At 47.3% G+C, this 27,533-nt stretch overlaps 2 protein-coding genes across 2 annotated transcripts; one reads left to right on the forward strand and one right to left on the reverse strand.

Moving 5' to 3' along the window:
• On the forward strand, nt 1–24,583 carry LOC135822225 (uncharacterized). Its single transcript, XM_065334946.1, has 14 exons — nt 1–263; nt 9,675–10,049; nt 12,477–12,836; nt 13,821–14,147; nt 14,572–14,709; nt 15,378–15,638; nt 16,354–16,576; nt 17,603–17,943; nt 19,153–19,305; nt 19,644–19,721; nt 20,028–20,168; nt 20,729–21,004; nt 21,780–22,005; nt 22,432–24,583. Exons 1-13 carry the CDS (start codon nt 218–220, stop codon nt 21,983–21,985), a joined length of 2,925 nt encoding a protein of 974 aa, XP_065191018.1. The 5' UTR covers nt 1–217; the 3' UTR covers nt 21,986–22,005; nt 22,432–24,583.
• Nucleotides 24,584–25,439: 856 nt separating this feature from the next.
• On the reverse strand, nt 25,440–27,456 carry LOC135822226 (arylsulfatase B-like). The gene has a single exon (XM_065334948.1). The coding sequence runs from the start codon at nt 27,317–27,319 to the stop codon at nt 25,811–25,813; it is 1,509 nt and encodes a 502-aa protein (XP_065191020.1). The 5' UTR covers nt 27,320–27,456; the 3' UTR covers nt 25,440–25,810.
• Nucleotides 27,457–27,533: the final 77 nt, after the last annotated feature.

A 27,533-nucleotide genomic window follows, 5' to 3' on the forward strand; every position in this document is an offset into this window, starting at 1 on the left:
CTACTACTATAGTACTTGTAGAGTCTCCAGCTAGCCCACGTGTTGATCTGCGACGCGGGGCTAGCTATACTAGATTGTTGTGTGGAATGCGATAACCAGTTTCTTCAAGCGAGCTAATTATTGTAAGTAACCCGTCGTTCGTAACACGGCTTTGCACCTTCGCTGCTTTCCCGCTGTGATACTACATATGCGAGGGAAAGGCTTATGAAGATCTAGGATGTCTTCTTTCTTGGATATACATCTCCTCCGAGGCGATAGAAGAAGTAAGTCATTGTGTCTCACTAAAAATAGCGTTGCTTTGGATTTGAGGTGTTCATTAGTCGGGCATTACTACTCTTTGACAAGGGCCAGAACGACAGGAAGCCTGTTTAGCGCCACATTCGCATTAGAAAATGGCAAACTTTAAGATTACAGAATCGCACTGTGTTTTACCCTGACCAGGGAGCAGTGCATTACATCTGTAGAGCGTGGTGTTGAGAAGAGTAAGAGTGGGTTCGGCAGACATCTGCCAGGCCACAATTTTTCAGAGTGTAACGCGTGCGAACCGTTTGGCATTGTATTTTCCTCACGTAACTCGTTGAATGAGATCAGGGCGCGCCACGCAATGTCTTGCCGAGTGCATGTCTTGCAGTCGAGACACCACGTGGCCTTCCTGGTAATACTGGACCCATGCTTCACATTTGGTTCTGCTCCGTGCCGGTATTCGGGTATGTTTGTAATCTTGGTGGAAACAACTATCGCTTAGTCCAACCACCAGATCCTCCGATCAGCCTGGTGTGACCTACTTCTAAAACTTTCTAGAAAATAATTAGCCTTGTTTTTGTCGACACGGAAATGATGAAGAGTCCAGGATCTATACACTGTATGACTATGACTGTACAGTAAATGTTGTTCATTCATCCATCATGAACTTCATGATGGCATGCAGTATACTTAGATCCAAAGTATGGTTGCACTGGAGGAACTCTAGACGAGATTGGAATGTTACTTCAAGGGTGTACGTGTTGATCCGTTGTCAAGTGCAAGGCCTGCTCAGCTGCTGTGAAATGCTCCTTCCCTGTTCATCTCTGCGGCTTACAGGTAGCTCAAAACATTATTTTTCTGGGCTGTGTAAAAATTGTGGTTGGAATAGAGGTTATGCGAATGACGTCACGAGGAGCGCCAAGGCGGCTGCGAGTGGCAGGGGTGGCAAAATGAAGTCGTTTCTGCTTGAACTATTTTTTACTAGTCTTTGAGAGGAAAAGTAAAATTTGTTGTTGGTTGTCGACATATCGTTCCTCACTTTATTTCCGCTGGTGTCTCGCTTGCTGAAGTTTTTAGCCTTCAACATGCCGAAGAGTTGTGCAGCCGTCGGATGTAGCAATCGTGCCGATCCTGGAACGGCTGTGAAGTTTTACAAGTTTCCTGTAGCGGACGAGCGGCGCAAACTATGGGTTGCGGCTATGAGACGAGAGAATTGGAAGCCAACTGACAGTAGCAGGATCTGTTCAGACCATTTCGTAGGCGCAGAGAAGAGCAACGATCCACTATCTCCCGCTTACGTTCCGAAACTTTTTGAACATGTCAGGACTCCTGTAAAGCGTAAAGCGGAGAGGGATTTGGTGGCATATGAACGCCGAGCGAAGCGGAAGCTGACGTTCGAGGAGAGCAAGACGCAGACACCAGTGAAAGTGGACGCCTCCGGGAATGACTTCACAGAGGCAATGGCAGATTTGCCTGGTGCCTATGGTGCAGAGGTAGAGTCTGATCCTGTAGCAGTCTCCAGTGTCTCATCGCAGACTGACATGGATATGGAGCACTTGACGCGGCTGGAGGAGACAAACAACTGTTTGGTCCTGGAAAGCAAACGGATGCCACACGCTCCAGGACAAGGTGACACCTTGTCAATCGAGTCGTTTGAGAAAGACAACGCGAAGGTGCTCTTCTACACTGGTTTGCAGTCTTTTGGGACCATGATGGGCATATTTGAACACGTGAGGAAGAGAGTTCCACAGCACCACCGCCACACGCTCTCTCTCTCTTCCAGCAGTTCTTGATTGTTCTCATGAAGCTTCGGCTGAATTGTCGGGACCAAGACTTGGCGTACAGATTCGGCATTCACCAGTCGACCGTGTGCCGGATTTTCCAGCGCTGGATCCGGGTGATGCATGTGATGCTGGGACCACTTGTCAAATGGCCGGAAAGGGACGAACTACGCAAAACTCTGCCACTTGAATTTCGTAAGCATTTCCCGGGCTGTGCTGTCATTTAGAAAAGCGATCCTGTCAGCTTTTCTATTATTGTGTTCACATGGCAGAAAAAACGACATCGCTATGCTACGTAAGTTTCTACGTAAGGTGCTCGGTATTTCACTTAGGCTACGTAAGTCTCTACGTAAGGTGCTCGGCCGATCGGTATTAGATCTACCAACGCGTGGTAGCCGTGTGCTGTGCACGTGCACGGCAGACATTGTGTTCAGTGCATGCATGCAGTCCGCGGATCCGTGTTCGGATGTGCATGCGCGAGGAACTTCCTTCTTTGGAACTGCTTCTTGCATGAGCTGTTTCGGATATTTCGTCTCATGGCCTGGCTTATTTCGTTTCGGCGCTGCTGAGACCTCCTTTCGCGGAATATTACTCAATGACAGGTGAGTTGACCAGTTGCCTTTGATTCATTTGCTTGTGTTGACTCTTTCATTTAGGAAAAGTGTGCTGATTTGGGGGCGGAATGCAGAAAATAATGGAAAAGTTGACAGGATCTCTTTTCTAAATTTTGCTTTTCTGCTGCCGAGCTGCGAGGCCTCCTTTTACGGAATACTCGATGACAGGTGATCTCTTAGTAGACCGGTTTCCTTCGATTCATTTGATTATGTTCACCTTTCATTTACGGAAACGTGTGCTGATTTTATTCGGATTTAGATCCATTTTCATCTCTTTGCCCTTGTCTACAGTGTGCGAAGAACGCGAGTTCAACTTCTTGACGGTAAGGCTTATGTTAGATGTGTTGTCGAAATACTCATATTCATTGTACATTGGTACGTTACAAGTAAGGCACTGGTCAGTGGCATACTATCGTTGGCAGTTCCCAATCTGGAGGGAAAGGTTCAAGTACCAATTGACCGAGTTTGCAAAATAAATTCGCATATCAGGGGAAATCTCTATTGTGGAGAGGTTCAGTAACTTGTTTGTTTCATACGAAACAAGCCAATGGGTGCAGTCTCGTCTCGTGAAAATCTCGTACTTGTATGATTGGATTTGTTTACTCAAGTCTGGGCTGTTTGATTTGTGAGTACCGCCGAGATTGCACTGCCCCATATAAAGTTTCATGCCTCCAAAGCAAGAATTACGATCTTCAATCTGTTTGTAGTTAGTACCTGTAAGAATGTGGAGTACATGTATCGTACTTTCTCTGTTGCTGTTTCAGTTGCCGTCATATTGCTAAAGAAAGGTTCAGTAGAGAGGTTCTGCAAAACGAAAATTCGAACGAAGTTTCGCGACAGTCCTTGCGAAAGTGTGTGTGTGCGAATTTTTGCACGAACTTTGCGTTCTGCATAGTTTCGTAGTTTGCGCGGGCCAAGTGCACGTACGCCATGACCCGATCTCACGAAATTTTTTTTCTTTTTCCTACGACAGTTCATTTCGCGTTCCCTGCAAGTTTCGCGTCCAAAGGTGCGAAGTTTCGCACTTCATGATGTAGAGCGAAAGTTTGTACGCATTTTCGTTTTGCAGAATCTCTCTAGTGACTCAATTGTTTCATACGAGACGAGTCAATGAGTCGGTGTGGCTTAGAATCTTTCGCTGTAGAAGAAATCTATTCGTATGTCTATTGGAGATATAATATTATTGTTTTATCTGGTTATAAAAACGGTTAAGCTCACAGAATAAATACCATCGGTCCCTTCGTGTTCGTCCTAAAGAGGTTCGACTGGATATCATTCATACTCACCAAAAGATGTGTCAGATTTTATTATTGTGGAGTGCCTTGTTTATCTCTCAGTACCTCCAACCATAGCCTTGCCCCTTTTCTCCTCAGGATCAGTGTAGTTGTTGGAACGAGGTTTTGGACTCAGCAATGTATTCGTTTACATTTTAATACATGTTTATTGTTCCTCCTTTGCTGTGTTGTTTTAGAAAATCGTGGACTAACAGTTTGAAGTCATTGAACTACTTCCAAAAGTTGTATCGGCATCAACAGAATTACCATTTCAGTGCAATATGATGCAGGATGACCTTATCACGATAACCCATGATTATAAACCTTTATGAACACAGAATGAACAAAAACATATGTGACACGCACCTGGCTACATTTCTCAAATAAATCTGAAAGGCAAGACAATTTTATGACAGAGTCATGAAATTCTGCAACAGCAAGTTGCAACATGCACAGAATGACCTCCGTATAAAAAAAGTATCACCACCACCAGACCACGACTCACATGTTTCCCCGCCGAAGAACATGCATTATGCTAGTGCCATTTTCTGCAAGAAAAGGCTTGCACATCATGCGCGTATAATACGGTATTGATGTGAAGGCCATCATTTCCATATTGATATAGGCAAGAGTACATAAACGGTTTATGTACTCTTGATATAGCTATATAGCATTATAGGGCATTCCATTAATTGGTGACAGAAAAAACAAAAGAAATTATAGCAATAAAAACTGCTTTATGGCAGTTTTCTAAAAAAAGTTATTGTGTTTTAGTCCATGGACCCCGTCTAAAAAGTAAGAAATTAACGAAATGTGATAGCCGAAAATTAAAATTTCACACAAAACCTCACAATAATCACACACAGAATGAAAAGCTACATGTACCGTAATAAAAGACCTTTTCTCCTCGTGATCCTCTTTCCTATGCATGCATGTTGCCAATTGTTGGTGCAGTACAAGTTTCGTGTTGAAAGCAGCATTTCAAGTGTTGTGATTATTGTGAGGTTTTGTGTGAAATTTTAATTTTCGGCTATCACATTTCGTTAATTTCTTACTTTTTAGACGGGGTCCATGGACTAAAACACAATAACTTTTTTTAGAAAACTGCCATAAAGCAGTTTTTATTGCTATAATTATTGACTGCTTTGAAGTTTTTTGTGAACGACCTTCTGATCTGATGGCAAGAGCTCAAACGTACTCTCACTATAAAAGCCATAACACTGCAAAGTTTTTGATTGGCGTAGCGCCACAAGGTGTCATTACATTTATTTCGCATGCATGGGGCGGGAGAGCCTCAGACAAGTTCATCACAGAGCACTGCGGTCTGCTTAGTCACCTAAATCCGGGTGACCAGGTGCTGGCTGACCGTGGTTTCACTGTTGAAGACAGCGTTGGCATGTTCTGCGCAGAGTTGGTGATGCCCCCATTTACGAAGGGGAAGAAGCAACTCTCCAGGCTGAAATTGGACAGTGCTCGACAAGTGTCACGCGTCCGTATCCATGTGGAGCGAGTGATTGGAATGCTTCGCCAGAAATACACGATCCTCTCTGGCACTTTGCCCATTGCTTTCCTCATGCATGACGATAAAGCTACATCATGTGCATTCATTGACAAGGTTGTCACCGTCTGCTGTGCTCTGTGCAACTGTTGTGAGTCCGTCGTACCTTTCGAGTAAATTACATCATGCCGCTTTGTCAGCTGTAATGATTGCTATATTATTATTATATTATTATTCAAATTTATTATTAACCCTTTGTGCTTTTTGGACTGTCTGGATATACCGGCAATTATATTTCTGTTTTACCTATTCTGCAGTTGCATGCGCATGTGTTCACCTCATTGACCTCGCTTGTTTCTAGTTTCTTTTGTCTGGCTAGCCAAGCTTGCTTGGTCATGGCAACGCCAACAGACTTATAATAATAGTAATAATACTGGCTTCTATCATCACTCACGACATGCCTCCGTTTCTTGTTGCATCAATATAATGACTCCTGGTCCAAATAGGGACAACACAATATAATAATTATGAATAGCCCTGAAACCCAACTTAGGGTGCTGGGTAGTGCGCGATGTACCATCAGAATAATTTTATGTAGTATGCCCAGCACCAAAGAACAACTCAACTTATGCCAACATCACCCGGAAGAGACGTAAAGAGCGAAGTGTTTGATGTGTAATGATGGAGTTCCTCTGTTCACATGCATAAGCAGTGAGTGGTCTTCACGCATGTCCTGGGACCCACAAATACGAATCAGCATTATGGTCCTTCAGAGATACATGCAAGCAAAGAAATACAAGAAAGGTAACGGAAATCGTTGTGAAAGCCCAGCCACCGATTGTATGCACACACGTGGCAAGTGCAACAGCAAGTACCGTGGAAGGCACAGCAGAACAAGTTGAAAATGCAACTCTAGAAATACCAGAATAGCAGGATCACTTCTCAAATGCTTGAGACTTGGATTTACAAATGCTACGACAAAAATGACTATGTACATGGAAAGTTGGTTGCACCCCATACTAGAGGTCGAGCTTTTCTGCCGCCTTGACTGGACATTTGACTGACTCACGACTGCCATTCAGAAACTTGACAAACTCACGACTTCCATCCAGACACTTGACTGACTCACAACTGCCATCTAGAGCAGAGAAGAAGTCCCTCGAGCCCTCCTTCCGGCAAACCTGCAAGAAAGCACCACTCCCTGCTCAATACACAGTGTTTCGGGGAATTCACCCCTCATGCAGTTGAGCTTGAGTAGGCTGACGAACGTTGTACTTAGCGACCAACATTCCTATAAACTTGTCGCCGAAGTCGCTACCACTGTAATTGTACATGCATATCATTATTTAGTGGCAGATTTAATCTTGCGACACTCCGGGCAGGTCCAGTTCTTGCGCTTTGGCTTACTCTTCAGCTGCAAACAAGCCATGTGGAACAAACGAATACTGCAATCGTTGTTGGAACATCGCAGTACCTCGCCAGCCTTCACAGACTTGCAGTAGCAAAACTCCGGAGGGCGTTCTTGATCCGCAGTAGATGTTGTACTGGCAGCACCAAGTGGTTCCGAGGCTGATGTAGCCGCTGAAGACGCATCGGCAGGAAGAGTGGAGAACGTCTTAGTGAACCATTTCCCAACAAGCTCTGGGAGAACAGCACACTGGAAGAATTTCTTGGCACCTGCTACCGCTTCACGGATGAAATCTGTGTCTGCACAGATACGCTCCACAAACAGCTGACCTTCATTCCACACAACAAAGTCACAGTACTGCACCTTACACACCAGCATCTGTAGCTGTACTTGGTAGTAGTACATGTGGTCTTGCTTAAGATGGAGTGCTCCGCCGGACTTTACTAGACAGAACTTCCCTGAATCGGCAGCATCATGCAGGCTACTGTCTCGGCACCCGTACGGGCACTTCACTTCCACCACGCCGTTGCCACAGCAGGAGCACTGCACAAGGGAGTCGGGAGTAGCGCCAAGATATGGATAGTCCGGATGAATTACAAAGCCACTGGGCAGTACTTCAACCTTCTGATGTGTTGCACTGGCATGTTCACTATAGTTGTCAATTGCCTTCTGCTCGTGATCACATCCCCATTGTGTGGCTTTGCTACGAAACTTGTGTGCCTCAGGGTAACACACAGAGCGGACTAAGGACGCAGAGGGCTGGCTAATATCCGTACGAACAGCAGACTTCAACTTTGAAGCTGTGATCCGGCCGGCGCGAAATTCAAACCAGGCCTTGGAATCTGCCTGGTTCCGCGTAGCCTGTTCCACAGCGCGTGCTTCCTCCTCTGAAACACAGACCGCTGGAAATACTGCCTCGCAACGAACGAGCAGGTCCCCAAAACTAGCATCCAGCATGTCTGGTTCGTACAATAAATCCAAAATGGGTGGATATCCCTCCGGCTTGGAAGGTACGTACCTATCGCAGAACTCGGGAACAAGGGAGAGCAATGACGGTTTACCGGCTTGACATAAATTTCCATATATTTCACCCAGCTCAGCACTGGAGGGTTGCTTAATATCAGCAGGGACCTTCTCCTCCGACCTACGGCGCTTGCTCCCATGCTGTTTAGTGTCGGGTGCAGTGAAGTTTATGTCACGAATCCTGGCATACTCCACCTCCTTCATTGAAGGAGTTGACCATTGGCACGGCAATGAAGTGCTTCCTGTGTTCTGAATCAGCTGCGTTCTAGAATACAGGCTGAACAACAGTGCAGCAACGTGAGAACAAGACTCACCAAGACCAGCCATGCAGGTGCAGTGTGCACAAATCACGCTACCGTCGTTTTGCGCAGCAATCCAGGGTTGCAGATGGGTGCCGGAAACTGACTGGGAATGGCGGACTTTGGCGATGACAAACTTGCTGTCACATGTGTCAGATTCGGACGCTGGAAACGCACGAACATCGCCGACCCAGCCACTGACAAGGTATTTGTAGCCTTCCAAGCTCTTGTAGGCCTTGAGCTGCTCCTTGGTGTAGGGGCTGGGCGCGTTGACCAAGAAATTGTAAATATCGGGATAGTCCACAAGTGGAAATTTATCTTCCTCTAAAAAAATACTTCTGGGCAGGTAAGGATCACTCGAGTCTGGTGAAACGCGCTCGAGCTTTTCACGGTACCGGCATTTGCTGGAGTCATCTAACTCGTCATACACTTTTGAAAACTTGGGAGAAGTCATGGCCACTGATTCAGCGTTCGTACAATAGTCCTTTGTAAAGAACAGAAGAGGAACGTAACAGCGATACAGGAAATTTCCTTCGTGAAATTATTCCAGGCACATGTACTTCTTTTGAACTTTTCATCTCTTTTGCCACCCCTGCGGAGCGCGGCCGCTTTGGCCGCCTACACGCCGCCTGCACGTGATCCTTTCGCATAACCTCTATAGACACTTCCCTTGCGTGCTGGCTGTATTAGTAAGAGGAAGTAGGTATGCTTCCACAGTCATTAGCTTCCCATGATGCATAAGAATATGCAGTGCTCAGACAGCATTGTTTCATGCACTCAAGTCTGCCATCGCCATCGATGAATTGTCAATAATTTTGGAGCATTTACAGTACTTGTAATTTCTTAGTAAATCCAATTGGGTGAACCCACCCAATACTCTGAAAATTTCCGAACCATTCCATTATATACAACGTTTCGGCCAATGGCCTTCTTCAGGTAGTCAATGATGTCCCTAAGGTTGCAAACGGGCGGTGTAAATATGTACCTGTTCCGCCCGAAGCGCGCGATCTATTCTGCTAACGGGGAGGCGGGAAAACCCCCCAAAAAGCCAGGTGTAAAGCTGGCCTGCATTGATGACAATGATGATGTTGCGTTGGACCGTAGCACAGTACGAGTCAAGCGCAAGGCAGGGAGGCGGGATAATACAGATCAGGCGCTAGGCGTGGGTTCACCCAATTGAATTTACTATGAAACTGCAGGAAGCCTCCCAGCTTCTTCTCAGTTGTAATTTCTTGTAGTTATAATATGTTATGTCGGAGAGGGCAGGGGCGTCGGAAGGTATTTTAGTGTGGTACGGTCAGCCATCTGAAGTACTATGTACTCGTGGAGGAGGGATGGCTGCGCCGAAAACTTTGGAAATTTAGAGCCCAAATCAGTGCATTTTAGGGATTACGGGGTACTTGGGGCAAATAGTGGTACGGTCAATACCGTAGTGACCGTACTGTGTGCGACGCCCCTGGAGGGTGACTTGAATACAGTATGTACATTGTATAGATCGTGATGCCTTGCTTACTATTCTGTTATTGCCTTGCAGATAAGCTATATAAGCTTGGGGTAGTCATTTGGATACATCTCCTTCAATATATGGGGACGACGAATTGTGCAGCTACAGCGGCCAGATTCGTCAAGGATCCCCCAATGGATTCACGCATCGTCATGTGGAATGCAACATTAACATATGCGTGCCCAGATGCATCCATCGATGATAGCAACTCGACTAAGCTATACTTTTTTCATGATACCCTTCAGCGATGCTTGCAGTCTGGATTCGACAGCGTCTTAGTGGTAGACGGCGTGCCGAAGAACTTTGGCGGAACCGTAGAGTGTCGAGTGGGATCATGTGTTGTCGGTACTAACATTATACACGAGAGTTCAGAACTGCACGGACGCCTGGACCTCACAGTAGACTGTAAGTATTACTAGTTGGAGCATGTCTTAAACGTTACTGCAGCATGTGCTCTCCAGCTGTGGGGATATTCAGCAGTGGCCAAGTGCATAAGAAAACACCTGTTGGCATCGGTAACTGTCCATATAGGATGTGTACACTTGCAGAAGCGTGTGACATGTTGTGGATGGCTGCCAGTTGCCGTTTGCCATCGACTGGATACAGTCACTATGGATTCCCAAAGTCAGTACTTCCTCCGGAAACAAAAAATTCGTGACTTTTTGACATGAATTTTCAAGGAGTTACTGTGCTCAACAAAAGTGTTCTTTTGGAAGAGAAACACTTCAACACATTCAATCGACATATCTACAATATCTACAGGATCGATTAGTGGGAGTAGAGTCTCAGTCTGGGTCGCCATCGCTCGACTGATCACCGCTGAAACCGTTCCAAGTGGCAGGTCGATCCACGCGATGTCGTATGTCACGGAGAAGCTTCTCCGCGTCTCTGATTGTCTTCGCTGTTACCTGAATGCCTTCTCCAACATCTCGGCAGAGACCACGGTAGCGCTGCAACACTAGTACTCATTACCGCCTCCTCTCTCGGATGCCACGGAACAACAAACACAGGCAACGCCAAACATTTCGAATTTCCTCTGAGGGATATCAAAGTTGTGCCAGCACTTCCCGACTGCCGCGATCAGATCTCGCCTTCTCCTTTGCGACCAAGGACACATCGCCGAGGCTACTAGAAAAGACGAGACCATCCACGTTGAGGTCTGGGCTCTGCAGTGGCTGAACGACTTTTATTTTGAACTTGTTCATCTTGCTCTGCTGCGCGAAGTGACGATTGTCACATCTCTGCGTTTTGAGTTTTGACATCTTGCCGACCTGTTCGCATGCAGACAGGCGTTTCGGGGATGGAGGAGATTTAAAAACGCTAGCTGCTATTGCTATTCATTTTCTACTCTTCTTGCTCCTCGGTGCCATTGTCCTGCTCTGTCAAGCTCTGAACTAAAAAATAGCCACGACGAGCAGTGAGCGCAGTGCTTTTCTTCCCATTGGGCCTGGTGGACGAAACATGAAAAACATGTTCGCTTTGCTTTGTTTGCAGTGTCAAAACTCTTGCCCTGCGACGACTGTCGGCTCTCCAAAATATGAATCATGCTTTCCTACGATTCCGAAATGTCATGTCAGTGTTTCAGGCTGATAGAACCAGAGAGAGAGAGAGCGAAATAACAGCAGCGAAAAGTAGTGAAAAAATCACGAAGTTTTGGTTTCCGGAGGAAGTGATGTGTTGTGTTTGACATGCTGGCGCAGTGAAACGCATGCAGTACTTACTCGGGTAAGACGTACATGATTGTACACCTCGTTAGCACGGATTTTCTACCGTAAGCGCTTACACAGATGCTTATGGATACGACGTAGTCTGCGAAGGCATGCAACGAGTCTTGTACGACAAACTTTCTCAGCATGTCCCATGTGGAGCTGACCTTGCGTACGACATGATGTTGTTTTACCAAGTGAAATCCGACACTTGACAAGGTACTCTCCGCTGTATCAACACATTGCGTGCCCACATCGACCTCAAGGCGTGGATAGTGCGTGCATCCACGCAGCGCAAGCGTGGATCGTGTAGGCATACTAGTAGTATACATACCCCATCTAACAGCAGCACATGTGTAATCATACTTACTAGTGGTATGCATACCCTACCTAACACCAGTGCACCTGGAGAGTACCGTGCAACACTGTGCGTGCAAGCAATACAACAACAAGAGCAGAGACAGGATACAAAAAGGTGATTTTCAACTTCGGCTGCGTGGTATGGCTACTCGTAGCACTCGCTAGGACTTGACATTCTGTTGTTCCACTGGTTTCCGTAAATACAGGGGTTGGATTTTACTTGCAACCATCGTACTTCCGGTATCGTGGTTGCATACACATGACAGTTGTACATGACAGGTGGTCAGCTTGGTCTGTATAAGTTAGTTGCAAGACCAACCTGTCTCTCATTGCAGTCAGGAACACGAATTAATATTTTAATGCAATGTGTCCTCCGCTTTGTGATACGCGTATGCCCCCATCACATCTCATTAATAGCAAGGCTTGCATATAGCTTTATGCTGTAGTCTGCAGGCATAGTGTGTCTGACTTCAGGTCGAGAAGAGTATAGCACCCTGCTAAAGGTCCTCTGACGCTGCTATTAGCCTATTACTGAAACAATTCTTCTCTTCAGTGAAAATGTACATCGATATTAAATACCGTAAGACCATTGCCACGGGACAGTGCGGTCTAACCACAATTCGATAACGCAAACCAGCAACCACCCAACTTGGGAAGCTCAATCTTATCTAAGATGAGACATGATAGGGAAGCTTCGCGAGTACAAACTGTATTATTTTAAAAGGCTGGAATGATCTGTCTCTGTGTGTACATGCCCCATTTACAGACCCGCCTACATACATTAACATGAATCAAGACATCAAGCCTGATTCAGTATTAACGTGTCCGTTCGAAGCCAAACCCGCGGCAACCTTCACCTTTAAGCAATGCGAATCCGGGCCGTATGCGTGCGATGATGTGTGCCATACGTGTAACGCATCGTGCCCGAGAGACCCTCATCAGACGGATGATCCAATCGACCTCCAGGAGATGTGCGAGTCAATGGACCCGTGCTACTATCACCGAACAAACCAGAGCGAAGTCGTGCTGCTGCCGTATTGTTATGGCTGTGTGATGTGCACAGCGACTAATACTATCAATGGTGTCAACCACACACAATCTCATAAGTGGCTTATTGACACACGAAGTAAGGACAGTGAACAGTGAAGGATTCCAGTACACTGGATAGAACACGTGCTTCTCTTTGCATTGGGTATAAATTTACTATAAATTGTGTCTTTGCCTACCCTGTACATCCCTTTGCAGTCATTTAACCTTGCATGTACAGTACCCCGGCTATAGCATACAGATTTGTATGTCCCCTGTACTTGTAGATTGTACTGAAGTATTCCTGTATCGGAGCACCGTGCATGGACTCGAGTAGCTTGCTGTCAGTAGATAGATTTACCGTTTGCTCGCTCGATTACTGTATCTTTCTTCGTAATGGACACGGCATGGAGAGAGAGCCTGACAGAGGTACCGCCACCACTCTACAGATCCTGTGCCCAACCCAGGCCGAAACATAGCCGAATAGTGGGATTTGTTGCTAGTACACTGTGATGTACATGCAGCCCCAACTATTACAGACCCTAGTCCAGACCCTAGTCAAGCGGATTGTGCAGCATATTTCCATATTTCCGCAGTTGCGGTCCGAAACACCAATGCCCTTGTCCAATGATTGGGCTGAGAGTCAACCTATGCTAGTGCAGCCCCACCGATACATGGTTAGTTGGGCCAGTGCAGGCTACTTCCTTGATATCCTCTGGCGTCTTGAATTCGCAGTCAAATGTTATCGCAGGCAGCTGCTTGCCTACATGCTGCTTTCATGTGGGGAGCGGTGCAGATAGTTACCGTGACAGCGATGGACAGACTTTCCCAGTTGCCCTTCGTCAACTGTTCAAGCTATTTACGATCCTAGCGTCCGTTTGTGCTTTAGATCTGCTGCCTATGTAGAGCACCAGTGCGGTTCAAATCTGCTTGACAAACGATTGCGAAGAAGCCCACAGTTCTTGCAGTGGTAAGGGCGATGGAAAGTCGTAAGTACCTGCTTTCGGCGAAGGCTCCTCGTACTCTGTATGTATTCTGTGCAAGATCTGGGCTAAGTCGTGACTTGTTCTGTCTTCCTGTCCAGAGCAAGCGACCCAGTGTTCGGCGTACATTAGGGATGTTGATATAACTGTGTCACCGGGTGACACGTTCGTGCCCGGACGCGATCACCTTAAAATAACAGTTAACGCTCACGTGAGTGCTAGCTTCCAGGCTTCTGTCCAGTGCAATGGCTCAGAGTTCAGGCCGGAAGATCATAATGCCAAGCTGGTGACGTCTACAGGTGATGACTGTATGCAGACAATTGAACTAATCTGGGAAAGTGCTGGCACCACTGACACTGGTCTCTACCAGATAACCATTGGTACCATTGAAGACTTTGCCACTGTAAATGCAACCATCATCGCAACACGTAAGCAATGCAAGTGTTGTCTTCCTTCGTTGACTTTCAGTTTCAATCCTGCCGATTGAAGTGTCATGCGAGTCACAGAGAATGGTTATTTGTCTCCGCAAACACTCCGTAAAATCTTGAAATGAATGAATAACGCTTCTGGGATGTTGGTAACGCCACAACGAAATTCCTCCCTTGTTTGATAGGTTGGCAAGGAAGAAATGTTTGAAAACACTGTAAGAAGAGTGTTGGTGTTGGGCAAGGTGTCATACATGTGCAATGTACTGATGCTACTACGTATGGAATCAATACCTCAGCCTGTATTGTAATTATGTATGTATCGGTACGACTTCACTTTCTTACAAAACTACACGGTGCTGTACATCACCTTACATGATGCATTCCGGCCTGTAATGTGTGTTTTGCAATGCTGATACCTGTGCAGCGGAGAAAACCGTGAATTGCGACCCCGAGTATTGCCATCGGCATGGCGCCTGCCAACAGCTGGTGGGGACAGGGGAGAAGTACTGCCAGTGTGATGCGCTGTCACATCAGCAGACGCATGGCAAGCAGTGCCAGTACTGTAAGTAGCACTGCTGGCTGCCGGCAAAGTTAAGTAGCACTGCTGGCTGCCGGCAACGTTGCTGACTCCACTGCCTTGGTCCTACTGCGGCTGCACGCAAGCGGTTGCGCAAGGGCCTGAGAGTACCTTTATTGCAAACGCTATAGTTTTTTAAATATGCTTACAGTCTGTACAAGGGACGGGGAATAATTCCTCTGGGCAGTATCTCTATGATCTTGCAGAGGGTGATTCGGAATTAAGGTCGTTGAATATCTGGACAAGTGATGGAAACACTTTGCCTTGCTCGGAAGTTGCCAAGAAGTTACAACACTGAATCATAGGTCACTGCTGAGAAAATTGAAACTCTAGCGTTGGTGCCAGTGGAAGGTTACTTGAGGCCAATGCTTGAATGCTAGCAAACTCTAGTTTTACTGTGTCTGTTCGTTCACCACACATGAATGGGCTGGTCATTATACTGCAGACCGGCTTGTGATGGACCTAATGGTGTCCTGATTCAATCAAGGCTGATCCCCCCTTTGCTTGATATAGGAGAGTCACACTCTGTCAGGTGTGTCTTCATTCAGTGACCTATGAGTCGTCGATAGAATGGTGCATGTCGTTGTTGCTCTCCCCGCGTTAATATTTGTTGACCGCGACCTGTTGTTTTCCGTTTTCCGTCTGCCCGCCAGCTTGTACTCCTGCATCCAGCCAAGAAACGCGAGGACACATTGACTTGTGCGTTGGCTGCGACTTTAGCACCACTGGGTTCTGCCTTGGCACCACACCGGAAGATGACGGGCATGTCACTTGGGAGCACAATGGAATTGCCTATGCGGATAAGGGCAGCTATATGCCCATCAATATCGTCGATGCTACACCGGCAGACACTGTAAACTACTCTTGTTTTCTGTTCGGTCAGCTGCTTCACACCATCTTCATACAAGTCAACAGTAAGAACGCGATGCTTCGTAAACTTTTTTACCGGTTGACCATGTTGTATACATGTGCTGCATGCTGAGTCATAATATTATGATGTGTGCTTGATCTACATCTGTGTGTGTGTGTGTGCATGCGATGATTCTAGATAGAGCATGCGCACTCTTCGTGCTCTTTTGCTTCCGGTCTAACTAATCATGTAAAGAAACCGGAGTGTCTTACTGTGCCTGGTGCTTGAGAGACCATGCATGCCGAGTGTGAATAGAGTGCCGAGGACATAACAGACAATATCCTCAGCCATGCATACCTGAGCCTAACTACCTGGGCAGCTAGCAGCACACGTGCAAATTCAAGTACTGTAATTTCACAAATTGTCGGTGTACTTTTACTTTCGGAACTTTCGGTGCATCTGTTTCATACCTAAAACTTCAATACACCGAATAAACACTAACACACATAATCCAATAGGGAACTGCTTCTCTGTACCTAAAATTTCTGTTCGCCTAACCTGGCCTTTTGCCCTCAAACCGAAAATATCAACCACCGAAAAATTTCTGAAATTGGAGTATTATGGCGATCTAAACAAGGAACAAAGTTATCGAGGACACTCTTAATTAATGTGCCATTCCAATAATTAAAAGTGATTCACATTGGACACTTTATATAGCGTGAGCGTGTGCCATATGGTTTTTTCACAATGTTGTTCTGGTGTCTGTATCGTACTTTCAGCCGCCCCCTTCCTGAAGAAGGACGCCAGCACCACGCAACAGACTCCTCGCAATGCATCAGCCAGGTACCCTGTTGCCATCCCGCTCGACCCAAGGGTCTATCCAGAGGTGCACTACAAGTGGGTTGCGGTGAACACGTACCAGTCGGAACTGACAGACAAGGACAGAATGTCCTGCATAGTGAGCAGTGTCAGCCCGAGTTTATCACTGAAGCAGCAGGATCGGTGAGTCGATAGTGCCATCTGTCGTGAAGCCGTGCGATGGAGTGTGAGGTATTATGCCACCCAGCCCAAGTGTCGGATATTCCGATAAGTGTGTGTGTGTGTGTGTGTGTGTGTGTGTGTGTGTGTGTGTGCGTGTGTGTATGTGTGTGTGTGTGTGTGTGTGTGTGTGTGTGTGAGTGTGTGTGTGTGTGTGTGTGTGTGTGTGTGTGTGTGTGTGTGTGTGTGTGTGTGTGTGTGTGTGTGTGTGTGTGTGTGCGATTCCCGACAAATATGGTCACACACGTCTTTCTTCTCTTTCTCAGACTCTTCCTGACTTTTCTTTCATTCTCCTGCGTGGTTACCAACAGCCAGTGCATGCCGGAGTATGTGGTGTGATGTGTGTGCGGGAAAAAAAAGACCAAAAAAGTAGGGATTCACTGGCCAGAAAAAGCCACTTATAGCTGTGTGGTGTAGACCAGGCTGAATAGTGGCGGTCAATTCTTCAGCCTTGCAAGATGTTGAATGGTGCAATCCCAGCACAAGTTGCTATGGCTTCTGCTATAGCATCGCTATCATCGCCTCCGGCGATGGGCGTCCAATGGTATGCGTGCGTGTGTGTATGTGTGTGTGCGTGTGTCTTTCTTCTCTTTCTCATTCTCCTAGCTCTTCTTTCATTCTCCTGGGTGGTTACCAACAGCCAGTGTATGCCGGAGTATGTGGTGTGGCGTGTGTGTAAAAAAAAAATGAAAAATAGGGATTCAACTGGCCAGAAAAAGCCACTTCAATCAGCTGTGTGGTGGATACCAGGCTAGAAAATAGTGGCGGTCAATTCATCAGCCTTGCAAGCTGTTGAATGGTGTAATCCCAGCACAAGTTGCTATGTCTCACATAGCTGTTCGCTATCATCGCTTCCGCGATGGGCATGTCTGAGGTCTGAGGTGTGTGTGTGTGTGTGTGTGTGTGTATGTATGCATGTGTGTATGTGTGTGTGTGTGCGTGCACGCGTGTGTGTACGTGTGCGTGTGCGTCTTCTGCAATACTCTGCAGCTGCCAAGGCTGGTACAAGGGCACCGCTACCAATGACTATGGGTCCGTTGACTACTTCTTTCAGGCTGACACACGCGGTCCCAACCCACCAGCGGCTCTCGGGAAGAAGATCGCTGAAATTGCAGGTGCTGCCGTTGGTGCTGCCGTTGGTGCTGCCGCGCTCACCATCCTGCTAGTTAAATGCATCTTGAAGAAAAAACAAAGACCCCCGAAACCATTTGAAGCACAAAAAGAATGGGGAGAAAGGGAGCGAGCTGGCCTATTGGCGAATGAAGATGCCAACTCGGAAAGCGATGGTGACTTGCCTGTACTTGGTTCCCGGCCAAACAGACCCCGGCACGGTGAGCAGTATAAGCTGGTGAAATGTGTATATTGAGGGGGGGGGGGGATGATGATGCTGACTGCTGGTTTCTTCTTCTGCCTGAATCCACCTGAAGACAAGGCAACGAACATGCTTGTGGCGAATTTGGAATGTTTACAAGTACTTCTAAAGAACCTGAAGCTTTTTCTAGTCCTTAGTCTGGATAGAGAGGGAAGACAATTTGGGTCCAAATCTGACGAATAACTTCTAAGACCTGCAGATCTGACAAGATGACTGTCTAGGGAGTGTTACTTCTGACACCGGCGTGAGCTGTGCTAGTGTTCTAAGAGTCGGAGCTAGCTGACTGCAGAACTATTAGGGCTCAAACGGTTAGTCCGATTAGCCGGTTGCAGACCGGTTACGAAGAATTAACGGTTAACCGATAAAGATAACGGTTACGCAGTAACTTTTCAGTCAATTTTTCAAGTACAGTATCAGGTCGTTGCAAAGTATGCACTTTCGCAGCCTGTCGCACGCGTACGCAATTTCTGGGCTGTCAACTCGGTCATATCTGGTCTTTTGGTGTGAGAGTATGTATGAATGAGCATACAAGAGAATGTACATGTGTGCGTTGTACTGAATAGGGTACATTTTTTGAATGAGTATAGTCAAATATACGGTTAAAAAAGAGTCCGCAGGATTGCCGTGGCTTATAGGTTATAACCGTTAAACCGACCGTTAGCTTAGCAGTTAACCGTTAGGGGTAAAATCGTGACCGTTTGAGCCCTAATAACTATGGCAAGGTGCTGCTATTCCATGGTGCGAGTAATGATTTCGTCTGGCCTGGATAGGGCTTGAAAGTGATGACGTCAAAACGGCCAGGGAGTAGTAAGTTGACATCAGATTTCTAATTTTGGATCCACTAAGGTGTGACTTTGCTATTGCCTAAGTATGTGGGTGCATAGCAACCCACTCATGTCGCATGCAGGTGTGACTTTTATTTTGCCACCAGTTGTAACCCCGCCCCCAGTAGCCAAATCAGTCAGTTTCACTGGCTACATCACCATGCTGTGGGTAAGACCGCTTGAAATGTGCTTGGATCCATACAAAAACTGGATCCAAGTGGATCCAGTTTTTGAATTTTTGAAATTGTTGCTATGCTGTGACGTATCACTTTCAAGCCCTATTGCTTGGGGAAAGTCGGTTATCCTGTCTGTTGCTTGTGTGCTGCTCTGCTCCATGCGTGCAGATGTGCGGGAACTTATCAACCCTAGCAGTGTATCAACACCGCCGCCACCATCACCTGCCTCTGCAGGCGTTTCGGACGATCAACAACTGCCGACTCCCATTGTGAGCAGGCACCGGGGCAGGGCAGATCGTTCACAAGCAGGCCCTGTGTATGGTATGTACTGCTAGTCATGTAGATGTGTACCTCTTGCTGTAGTACGTTATTTTGTATACGTCATGTGTACGTGGTGTTGGTGAATGCGCGTGTTGCTGTTGTGTGGAAAGCAGTCTTCGTCTCCAGTTTGTCGTGTCCAGTTGTGTCTTCGCCGTCTACTTGTCAATTATAGTCTTTCGAATGTAAATATCTCCTCAATTGTCTAAGTGTGCAGATGGCACAGGGCTGGGAGCAGAAAGTGAATAACTAGACAGTGTACAACACTTTCTCTGACACTGTCACGGAGGCTTCATTCCTAGTGTCTGGCGGGGTTTTTTCTTTGCCACCTTCAACTGCAGGAGCTTCAGTCAGCAGTGCAGAGTATACCTACCAAGATACAGACACCACTCGATCAGAAAGCACTCCTCTTCGCCCAGGTATGCTACATTGCCGGAATCAGGAGGCTCCAGCAGAAGCTCACTATGAAATGGGCGCTGATGACTTGTCACCAAGTGAATGTTACGGTGAACTGATGATGCTTCACACTGCTGCTAGTGCTGCTGGTGGTGGTGGTGGTGCAGCTGCTCCTTCTTCTACTATTGTTGTCGCTGCCACTGCTGCTTCTGCTGCTTCTTCTTCCATTGTTGTTGCTGCTGCTGCTGCTGCTACTGCTTCTGCCATTGTTGTCGCTGCTGCTGCTGCTGAAGTATCGAAGTCACCTATATGTGTCTGTATTTGTGTAGGCCAGCCAAGGTCATCATTTGGAACTGATCTGTCAGCAGATGAAATGTGGAAAGTTACACCAGGCAATAGCCTGCTGCTCGAGGCAACTACTGACGAATCACGATATTGCAATGATGAAGTACGGCATGTTCTCAAGCCAGGTAAGTAAATTAGTTAGTTTTATTCTTGTTTTAAGTCGGATAACAGTGCCGGATTCACCTTTCTTCAGTGAAATCTCCGCATGCCTTGTCTCGTGATGCGATCGGCTTGCCTCCTTCAATAAGAAACCGATTAACCAGGTTTCTCCTCCATAATTCCAGCTCTGTTAAATTTGACTCTGTCTTGAATATGCTGCTCGCATTAGGAAAGTCCTTTTTAGTAACCTTCCGTGACAGGATGTATGATGATGGAAACAGCTGTCACCGAGGAGGAGTTATCAGTATTGAATTCCTTGTTGGTCCTCTGTTGAGATAGTCTGTGAGAGTTAGCCGGATGAGCAGTGTGTTGTGTGTGTGGGTGCTCCGGGTTGGCTTAGACTGTGCCGGCTGTGAACGCAATATTGGCTCGTCCATTGTTGCTGACAAGTACCCATTACAAAGGTTTTTTCTTCTTTTATTTGATCCATGTGTCCATTTACTTTTTAGTCAAATTATATCATTGGCTCACCATTGATCCACTAATAAACGGCTGCATGGTCTCTCACGGTTGCTGTTTTTCCTAGAACTAGAGAGCCAGCCGCGGGGGCAGTTTGTTAATGAATTCAGAATCCCGCTAGTACGAATGCTGTCGTTGCGAACCGAAGAGCTGGCACAAGAAAGTCAGGACTGCCTGAGCCACGGCCTGCTAGTGTCGCTGCGGGAAAGGAAGCAAGCGGCGGTGCAAGGTTTCATTGACTTCTGGGCCGGCGCGGAGCAGAAGACGTTCTGGGACCTGTTCAACGCCGTCTGCACTGTCCTGACGCCTGACCAGAATGACTTTGTGCGCAAGCTGCGAGACCGTGAGTGATACCTTGAGCAGTATAGTCCACTGTGAATATAACTTAAGGTCACCACTCTGTCAGTGTAGCATGCGGTGCGAGCCTGCTGTAGCATTCAAGTTTAGTCTTGCACAGTATGTGCGTATTGTACCGTAACCACAAACACAGCACCAAGGAGACAGGTCGACATTTTAGATAGTAGTCTGACTTACATGCTACTGCAATTCTGGTAGGGCTGCAACGGGTAGGGGTTTGGCCGGGTAACGAGTTCGGTTATTTCTATCCGGGTAGCATAGGTACCATATCGGGTATTTTTGGCATAGTTTGCACAGTGAGTGCGCACTTGAGCGATTGGGTGAAAGTGTACAGTAAGCACAGAGCTGCGCTTTTTACATGCACCGTTGCAAAAACACCGTACTCCAACTACCCTTTCGGGTTCTCAGGAGCACACTGCTACCCGAATACTAGCTCTAATTACTGGTAGCATGGGCCACCCTACTGCTAGATGACACCCCTAAATTCTGGCCAAAGAAATTTGACCTCATGACTGAAGTAAAGTAGCACCGCGTTTGAGTCCACTGAATAGTATTTAATTATGTGGTGCTAGGCTGCGTATCAGCCAGCGCTGTTTATTCACGAGGTCGACTCTCTGACCAGTGCTGTTGGTGGTTCTTATGTAATAATGAACAGGTGAGGTCGTAACTTAATGACGCGTAAGTCCCTGTGTGTATTGCTGAACCTCTCCTTCCCGGCGTTTACTTTCTGTACTTGCACCACTGTACTTGCTGCCATGCAGACGCCGAACGCATGCTCCGCTCAGAGTACTATCGTCACGGTGTGCCGGCTGCACGCAAGGCTGACCTGTCCACCATCTCGCAGGCGTTCTCCCAAGAGCAGCAGCAGTCCACACCGCCGTTCATGTCGCGGCCAAGCAAGCTAGGCAGCCTGGCGTCGCCGCTCGCGAAGGACGGCGATGACGACAAAACGGCGCCGTTCACTTGATGAATGTGAACCCCCCGACGGTATGTGTAATCACTAATCCTGGTTGCAACGGTCATAACTCGGTGTACTACAGTGTGGATGTATGGCTGTGTGGATGTGTGGATGCATGGCTGTGTGGATGTGTGGATGTGTGGATGTGTGGATGTATGGCTGTGTGGATGTGTGGATGTATGGATGTATGGATGTATACGGCTGTGTGAACAAGGCGCTGGGTACTTACTCTGGTGTAGCATGTATACGTGTATCGGGCGGTTGTAAGCAGCTGTTTCTATTGAAGCCCGGCTTGAACATCTATCGCTGTAATCACGAGAAACGAACAAGAATTGTAAACGTTGTTTGGACGTCCTTTCGGCAACTGGTGGGGCGAGTCTAATATGCCTTGCATGGAGGACAAACGGCTTACTAAGAACTGTTGTGTTGTTTACTGGCTTCTATTATGCTTCCAGGGCTGGCTGCTAGGCTGACAGAGGTGACACGGCCATATCTGCTGGATCACAGGATCCAGATGGCTAGACAGCAGCTCTGTACTGCTGCTGTGTGGCATGCTGCAGGCCGAGCTCTTGCAGCCAAGATAACCCCTGTGTCGCCTTCAAGGCCGCGGTGAAAGGCACGAGTCTTCGCTGCAGTTGCAATGTGTGTACACGCACCCCCTGTTGCCTGCAAGGCAATAGCGACCTGCACCATTCGCTGCAGGTTGTGACGTGTGCACACGCAAACACAGCCATGGCTCTCTGGCCGTGCAATAAGAAAGACACGGCTGTCGTGCAGCCAGCCCAAATTCCACTTCCCGAACCAGGAGAAGTGCAAACTGATGAGAAACTTAGCAATTTAGAGTGCCTTTTATTTTTACAATATCGTAGGCTTCAAATGTTCAACTTTCTACTGTGGCGGTGCACAGGACTTGATGAAAACCCGTTTTGCAGCTCACATTATAATGCAGCTTTTGCAAGCAGCTGCAGCAGCGTACATCTGACAAGTACATGAATGTAATCTAAAATGGTGTAGGCACAATGCCTAAGTTGAGCTGGCGATAACTGCTCGTCTTGAATGGTCGCCCAAGAATGGGTGAAGCTGATCTACGGGTAGCACACTGGAGTGGATTGATTCCATTATGAGATATACTTATTGATGAGCAGCCATGCTTGGCTCCTGGCCAAGAAGAATAAGATGAAGGGACTCCTGCACCATTCTATAATATGTTGACATGTTGATTCGTGCAGGATTCGTGTTTACATCATTACCTACCAATGCTTCCTTCTACTTGATTTCATGTTCTATTTTTCTATGTCCCACTTGCTAAGAAGCCCTGTAAACTAATAATTCCTGTAGTATTTTTTCCTACTTCCCGCTGCGCCTCTGATACCTTCGACATGATGATCGTCCAAGTAGCGGAGCGTCATTCTGGCGAGTCGTACAAGGATTGGAGTGCAATTCCAACTGACTTCCGATACTTCATCCTTGATCTTGGCAGACTGGAGTTCAACATGTTGAACAAGAAACAGCCGCTAGTGGTGTTCACGTATTCTGATCTGAGTACGCACGCTATCGGCAGAGGGGCGAAACCACCAGGCCTGCTCATGCTGGCCAATAACACTATCTGGGAACACCGACAGGTTTTGGATTGTTCAGTCATATGACCTTACAGGAGTTTCTGGATGCCCGATATGTGACTGTGAAAAAGCCAACAACGCTTACACAACATTGTCCATCTGGTAGAGTTACTTGGTCCCCGAAGCACTCATTTACGTACTTTCTGGACACTCTTGACAGCCCAGTTGGACAGACAGAGAGTCGGCTGGTACCCATTGACACTTCGAGCATATGGCCATGGAGAACACATACAACTGGGACGAATCGGATGACGATTAGGATGAAACGTTTGACAAGTATATGGTCGAGCCGCTTAGCACATGACTGACGGGTCTTGGCAGTCGACGCCTTGCTGAAGAGTTGCTCAGTGTACGGATAGGAGGTCGCAGTGATGAACGATTGGTAGAGAACAGGGGTCCGGTGAGAATGACAGGAATGCTAGCATGGATTAGAGGATCTCCTTATCTGTGTAGATTGTTGCGCAGTTGAAACTTGTGGTTCAAATCCCATTAAAATATAATTTGAGTCACAAGTTTACATGCCAATTCCAAACCGTGATTGGGAATCTCCTACAAACTTTCGAGTTTCAAGATACCTTACCTAGGATTATATTTTTCAACACTGAAGTCTACGAACATTTCTAGTTCTACAGTAAGTTAGACTTGGTTCAGCCAGAGCTTATATTAGTCCGTATTCTCGGTTTCACATTTCGATACCCCCACCTTCCCCTTTCACCTGCTGCTGTACTTTGCGCTCATCGCTCATGAGCCCTTCCTTGTTTTACTATAAATTTTCACATTAGGTGTGAAGGGTTTTAGTACCCCACTCTCCACTTTTACCGGGCATTGTACTTTGCGGCCTTTACTTGATTCTTCCTTGATTTTTGTTTCATTTTTAAATTATTTCACATTAGGTATGTGAATGGATTGGGACTTACTGACGACTGAAAATATTAATTTTTCATATCTCAGTGTGGAAACGTGGCAAGATAAAATTCCCAGAACTCTTTGTGTCTCAGTTCAATCTTGTCTCACTGGACACTCTGTATAGTTATGCAGATGATGCAGAGTAGTACATAAGTGATGTACTCTTACTGTCGTGGATTTGTGTGGTTATGCTAAGTCCTGCTCTACACGTATAACTATGTACATGGCTTCTACTGCTAAAGCCTCACAGCAATTCCGAAATTGTAAGAGAAAGGGAGTTGGTATTTTATGAATTTCTACCCTTTATGGACGGATTACTAGCACAGTCAGCACCAGAATTACAAAATGTCAGTACAATTTTCAACTTTTTCATGTCCTAACTTTAGTGTCCTTCACTTGATTTTCACAATCAAGGGCTCATAGGAAAGCTCTTGGCGAGAGCAACGCCAGGGTACCAATCTCCATTATCCAGGCGCCACAAATCAGGCGCAGTAACACAGCAAAGTCGTCTCCAAGCCTGATATGCAAGCAAATTCGTCCCATCAACGCCATTCCACTCTCCTTCATCGCAGAACGCTCAAATCTGTTTGAGACGATTCAAACTTCAGCCGGCTACGTCATTATCATGTGCTCAGTCGCTCAAAGAGCACACGAAAAGGGATTTTCCCCCAAAATGGCGAAATGATCGATCAAAAAAATTTGAATTTGCCGAGGTAAGAATACGGCGTGCGATATCTCTGGCGTCCGACATCGCAACTCTTCGGGGATTGTTGCATTGGACAGCTTGAAGTTTCCGCTACCACGTAGACCCTTCGATTGTGGATTTTGCTCAAGAAACGATGGAGTTACGAAGATTTTACCGCCTGCAGACTTTCGATCTTATTAGATCGAAACTCGTACAGTCCGTCCACAAAGGGTTAAAGAACAGACTGATGCTGTAAGTGTAAGAAGTTCCAGGTAGCATTGCTCCTGCCGTGCAAGGCCAGAGCTGCCAGAAATAAAGAATGTTTCATCGAACTCTGCCAGAAAACATGAGGACTGAAACAGAAAATGTGTAAGCAAACAAACACGTGTACTAATTCTTTGTTGCCATCTTCCACGTGTACATCGTGTACAGGGAACATTGCTATAGCTGCAGGGAGTTTTTTAATCTCCGTAGAACATGCCATGCCCAACCCGTTTGCATCAGCCCACATTTTGAAGTTGCCGTACACGAGTGTTGACAATTCTCATCAGATACCCTAACCCTGTAAAGAGGAGCTGGGCTTTTGTAACAGCTTATGTACACGACCGTGTAATCACTCTCACCCTACTGCTCGTCACGCCAGGGCATCCAGTAACCACCCTTGGCATCGAGCACTTTTTTGGCATTCTTCAAGTCATTGGGCAGGTCACCTTGACTATGGTAGCCCTGATCTCGTGTGGACTGCGGCTCGGATGAGAATTTGTTGTACTCATCCAACAGCTTCTTCAGAGTGTCTGGCTGGCTCTTGGACAGGTCGGTCTTCTCGTGCGGATCACTGACAATGTCGTAGAGGCAGTAGGGATCGCAGTTAGCTGCTTTCGGGCCCTGTGTGCAGGGATAGTCTAGCGGCGAGTACATGAGATTGTCACAGTCCGTACCCTGTACACCCACCACTAGCTTGTAGTCGCCCATGATCACGGCGCCGGAGTTGGCCTCGCTGAAGTTGAAGCCGAGTATGATGCTCTGGTGCGCAGTGGCGTTCGTCTGTCCCGACAGTATTGGCCACACGTCCAGTCCATCCACTGGATACCGTCCTGGACCGCTATCATCCGCCTCCACTCCTGCCAGCTTGCAGAAGGTGGGGTACCAGTCGGCAGTGTGAATGAATCCATCGATGTCCTTGCCACGCATGGCGTCCGGAAGAAGACCACCGTTGACGAATGCCAGAGACCTGACTCCGCCCTCAAAGAAGGTGCCCTTGGAGCCCTTGAGAGGGTAGTTACTGCCGCCACACGGAGCTCCACCATTGTCAGCGCTCACCACCATCAGTGTGTTCTTCCACATGTCCTTGGCTTTCAGTAGCTCGACGACCGTTCCCGTCACGTTGTCCGCAACGCTGACCATAGCCTGGTAGGTGTGGCGCTTGGAGCAGGTGTTGTTCGGGTAGATGTCCAGCCATTCCTGCGGTGCCTGGAACGGGCCGTGCACGTTGTGCAACGGCAGGTACAGGAAGAGCGGTGTGTTGCTTTCGTGATTCGCTATCATATCCACCAGATCACTGCGGTAGTGGTACGCGTCGTACGTGCCGTTTCGCGGGTCCGGCGCCCGGTTCTTCCAGAAGTCCGTCAGGCCACTGTTGACTTCCGTCATGTGGGTCTCGCCGCCGTTCAGGAATCCGCTCATGGTGTCGAAGCCACGTGACGTGGGCAGGTAGTGGGACTTGAAGAAGCCCTGGTGCCACTTTCCTACCATGTGCGTGCTGTATCCAGCCTGTTTCAGCTTAGCCGGCAGCATGGTCATGTTCAGGTTAGTTCCCGCCATTGTGCCGGGCGGCATGTTCCATTGATGTGCATGGTGCGGCCAGCGACCGGTCAGGAACGACGCTCTGGACGGACTGCAGTATTTGAACACGTAGTGCCGCTGCAGCACACTCCCGGTACTCGCTAGCGCGTCGAAGTTCGGCGACTTGATCGCTGGATTCCTGAAGCCAACGTCAGCAAACCCCCAATCATCCACGTAGACGAAGACCAAGTTTGGTTTCTGGCTTTGGCACGAACAGAACCACCCTGGCTGCAGTAACAGCACGATCGTAAGAGCGGAGATGAGGCTAGAATTTAACTTGACTAGCTCCATGGTGGCGGGTTGGTGATGCCAACCGGAGGCTTGACCGACGGCGTGTCCTGGAGCTCCGGAGTTGGATTACCAGCACTAGAAAGTGCTTGAACAACAAGTCACCTTCGACTGCCTGCCTTGCAGCTTTTATTTCGTGGACGGCCGATAAGCAATGGGATTCCTGCGCTGGTCCGTCAGTAGTAGCAGACTGTCTATGTCGACAGCCGCAAAGCAC

Source organism: Sycon ciliatum, chromosome 8 (assembly GCF_964019385.1).
Source record: "Sycon ciliatum chromosome 8, ocSycCili1.1, whole genome shotgun sequence".
Lineage (NCBI taxonomy): Eukaryota > Metazoa > Porifera > Calcarea > Leucosolenida > Sycettidae > Sycon > Sycon ciliatum.

Excerpts from the sequence above, each read along its gene's own strand:
- LOC135822226 (XM_065334948.1), bottom strand. The coding sequence starts at position 27,319 with ATGGAGCTAGTCAAGTTAAATTCTAGCCTCATCTCCGCTCTTACGATC.
- LOC135822225 (XM_065334946.1), top strand. The coding sequence starts at position 218 with ATGTCTTCTTTCTTGGATATACATCTCCTCCGAGGCGATAGAAGAA. Across the intron at positions 16,577-17,602 it reads TCACTGAAGCAGCAGGATCG|CTGCCAAGGCTGGTACAAGG; the intron begins GTGAGTCGATAG and ends AATACTCTGCAG. Across the intron at positions 19,306-19,643 it reads ACAAGCAGGCCCTGTGTATG|GAGCTTCAGTCAGCAGTGCA; the intron begins GTATGTACTGCT and ends CTTCAACTGCAG.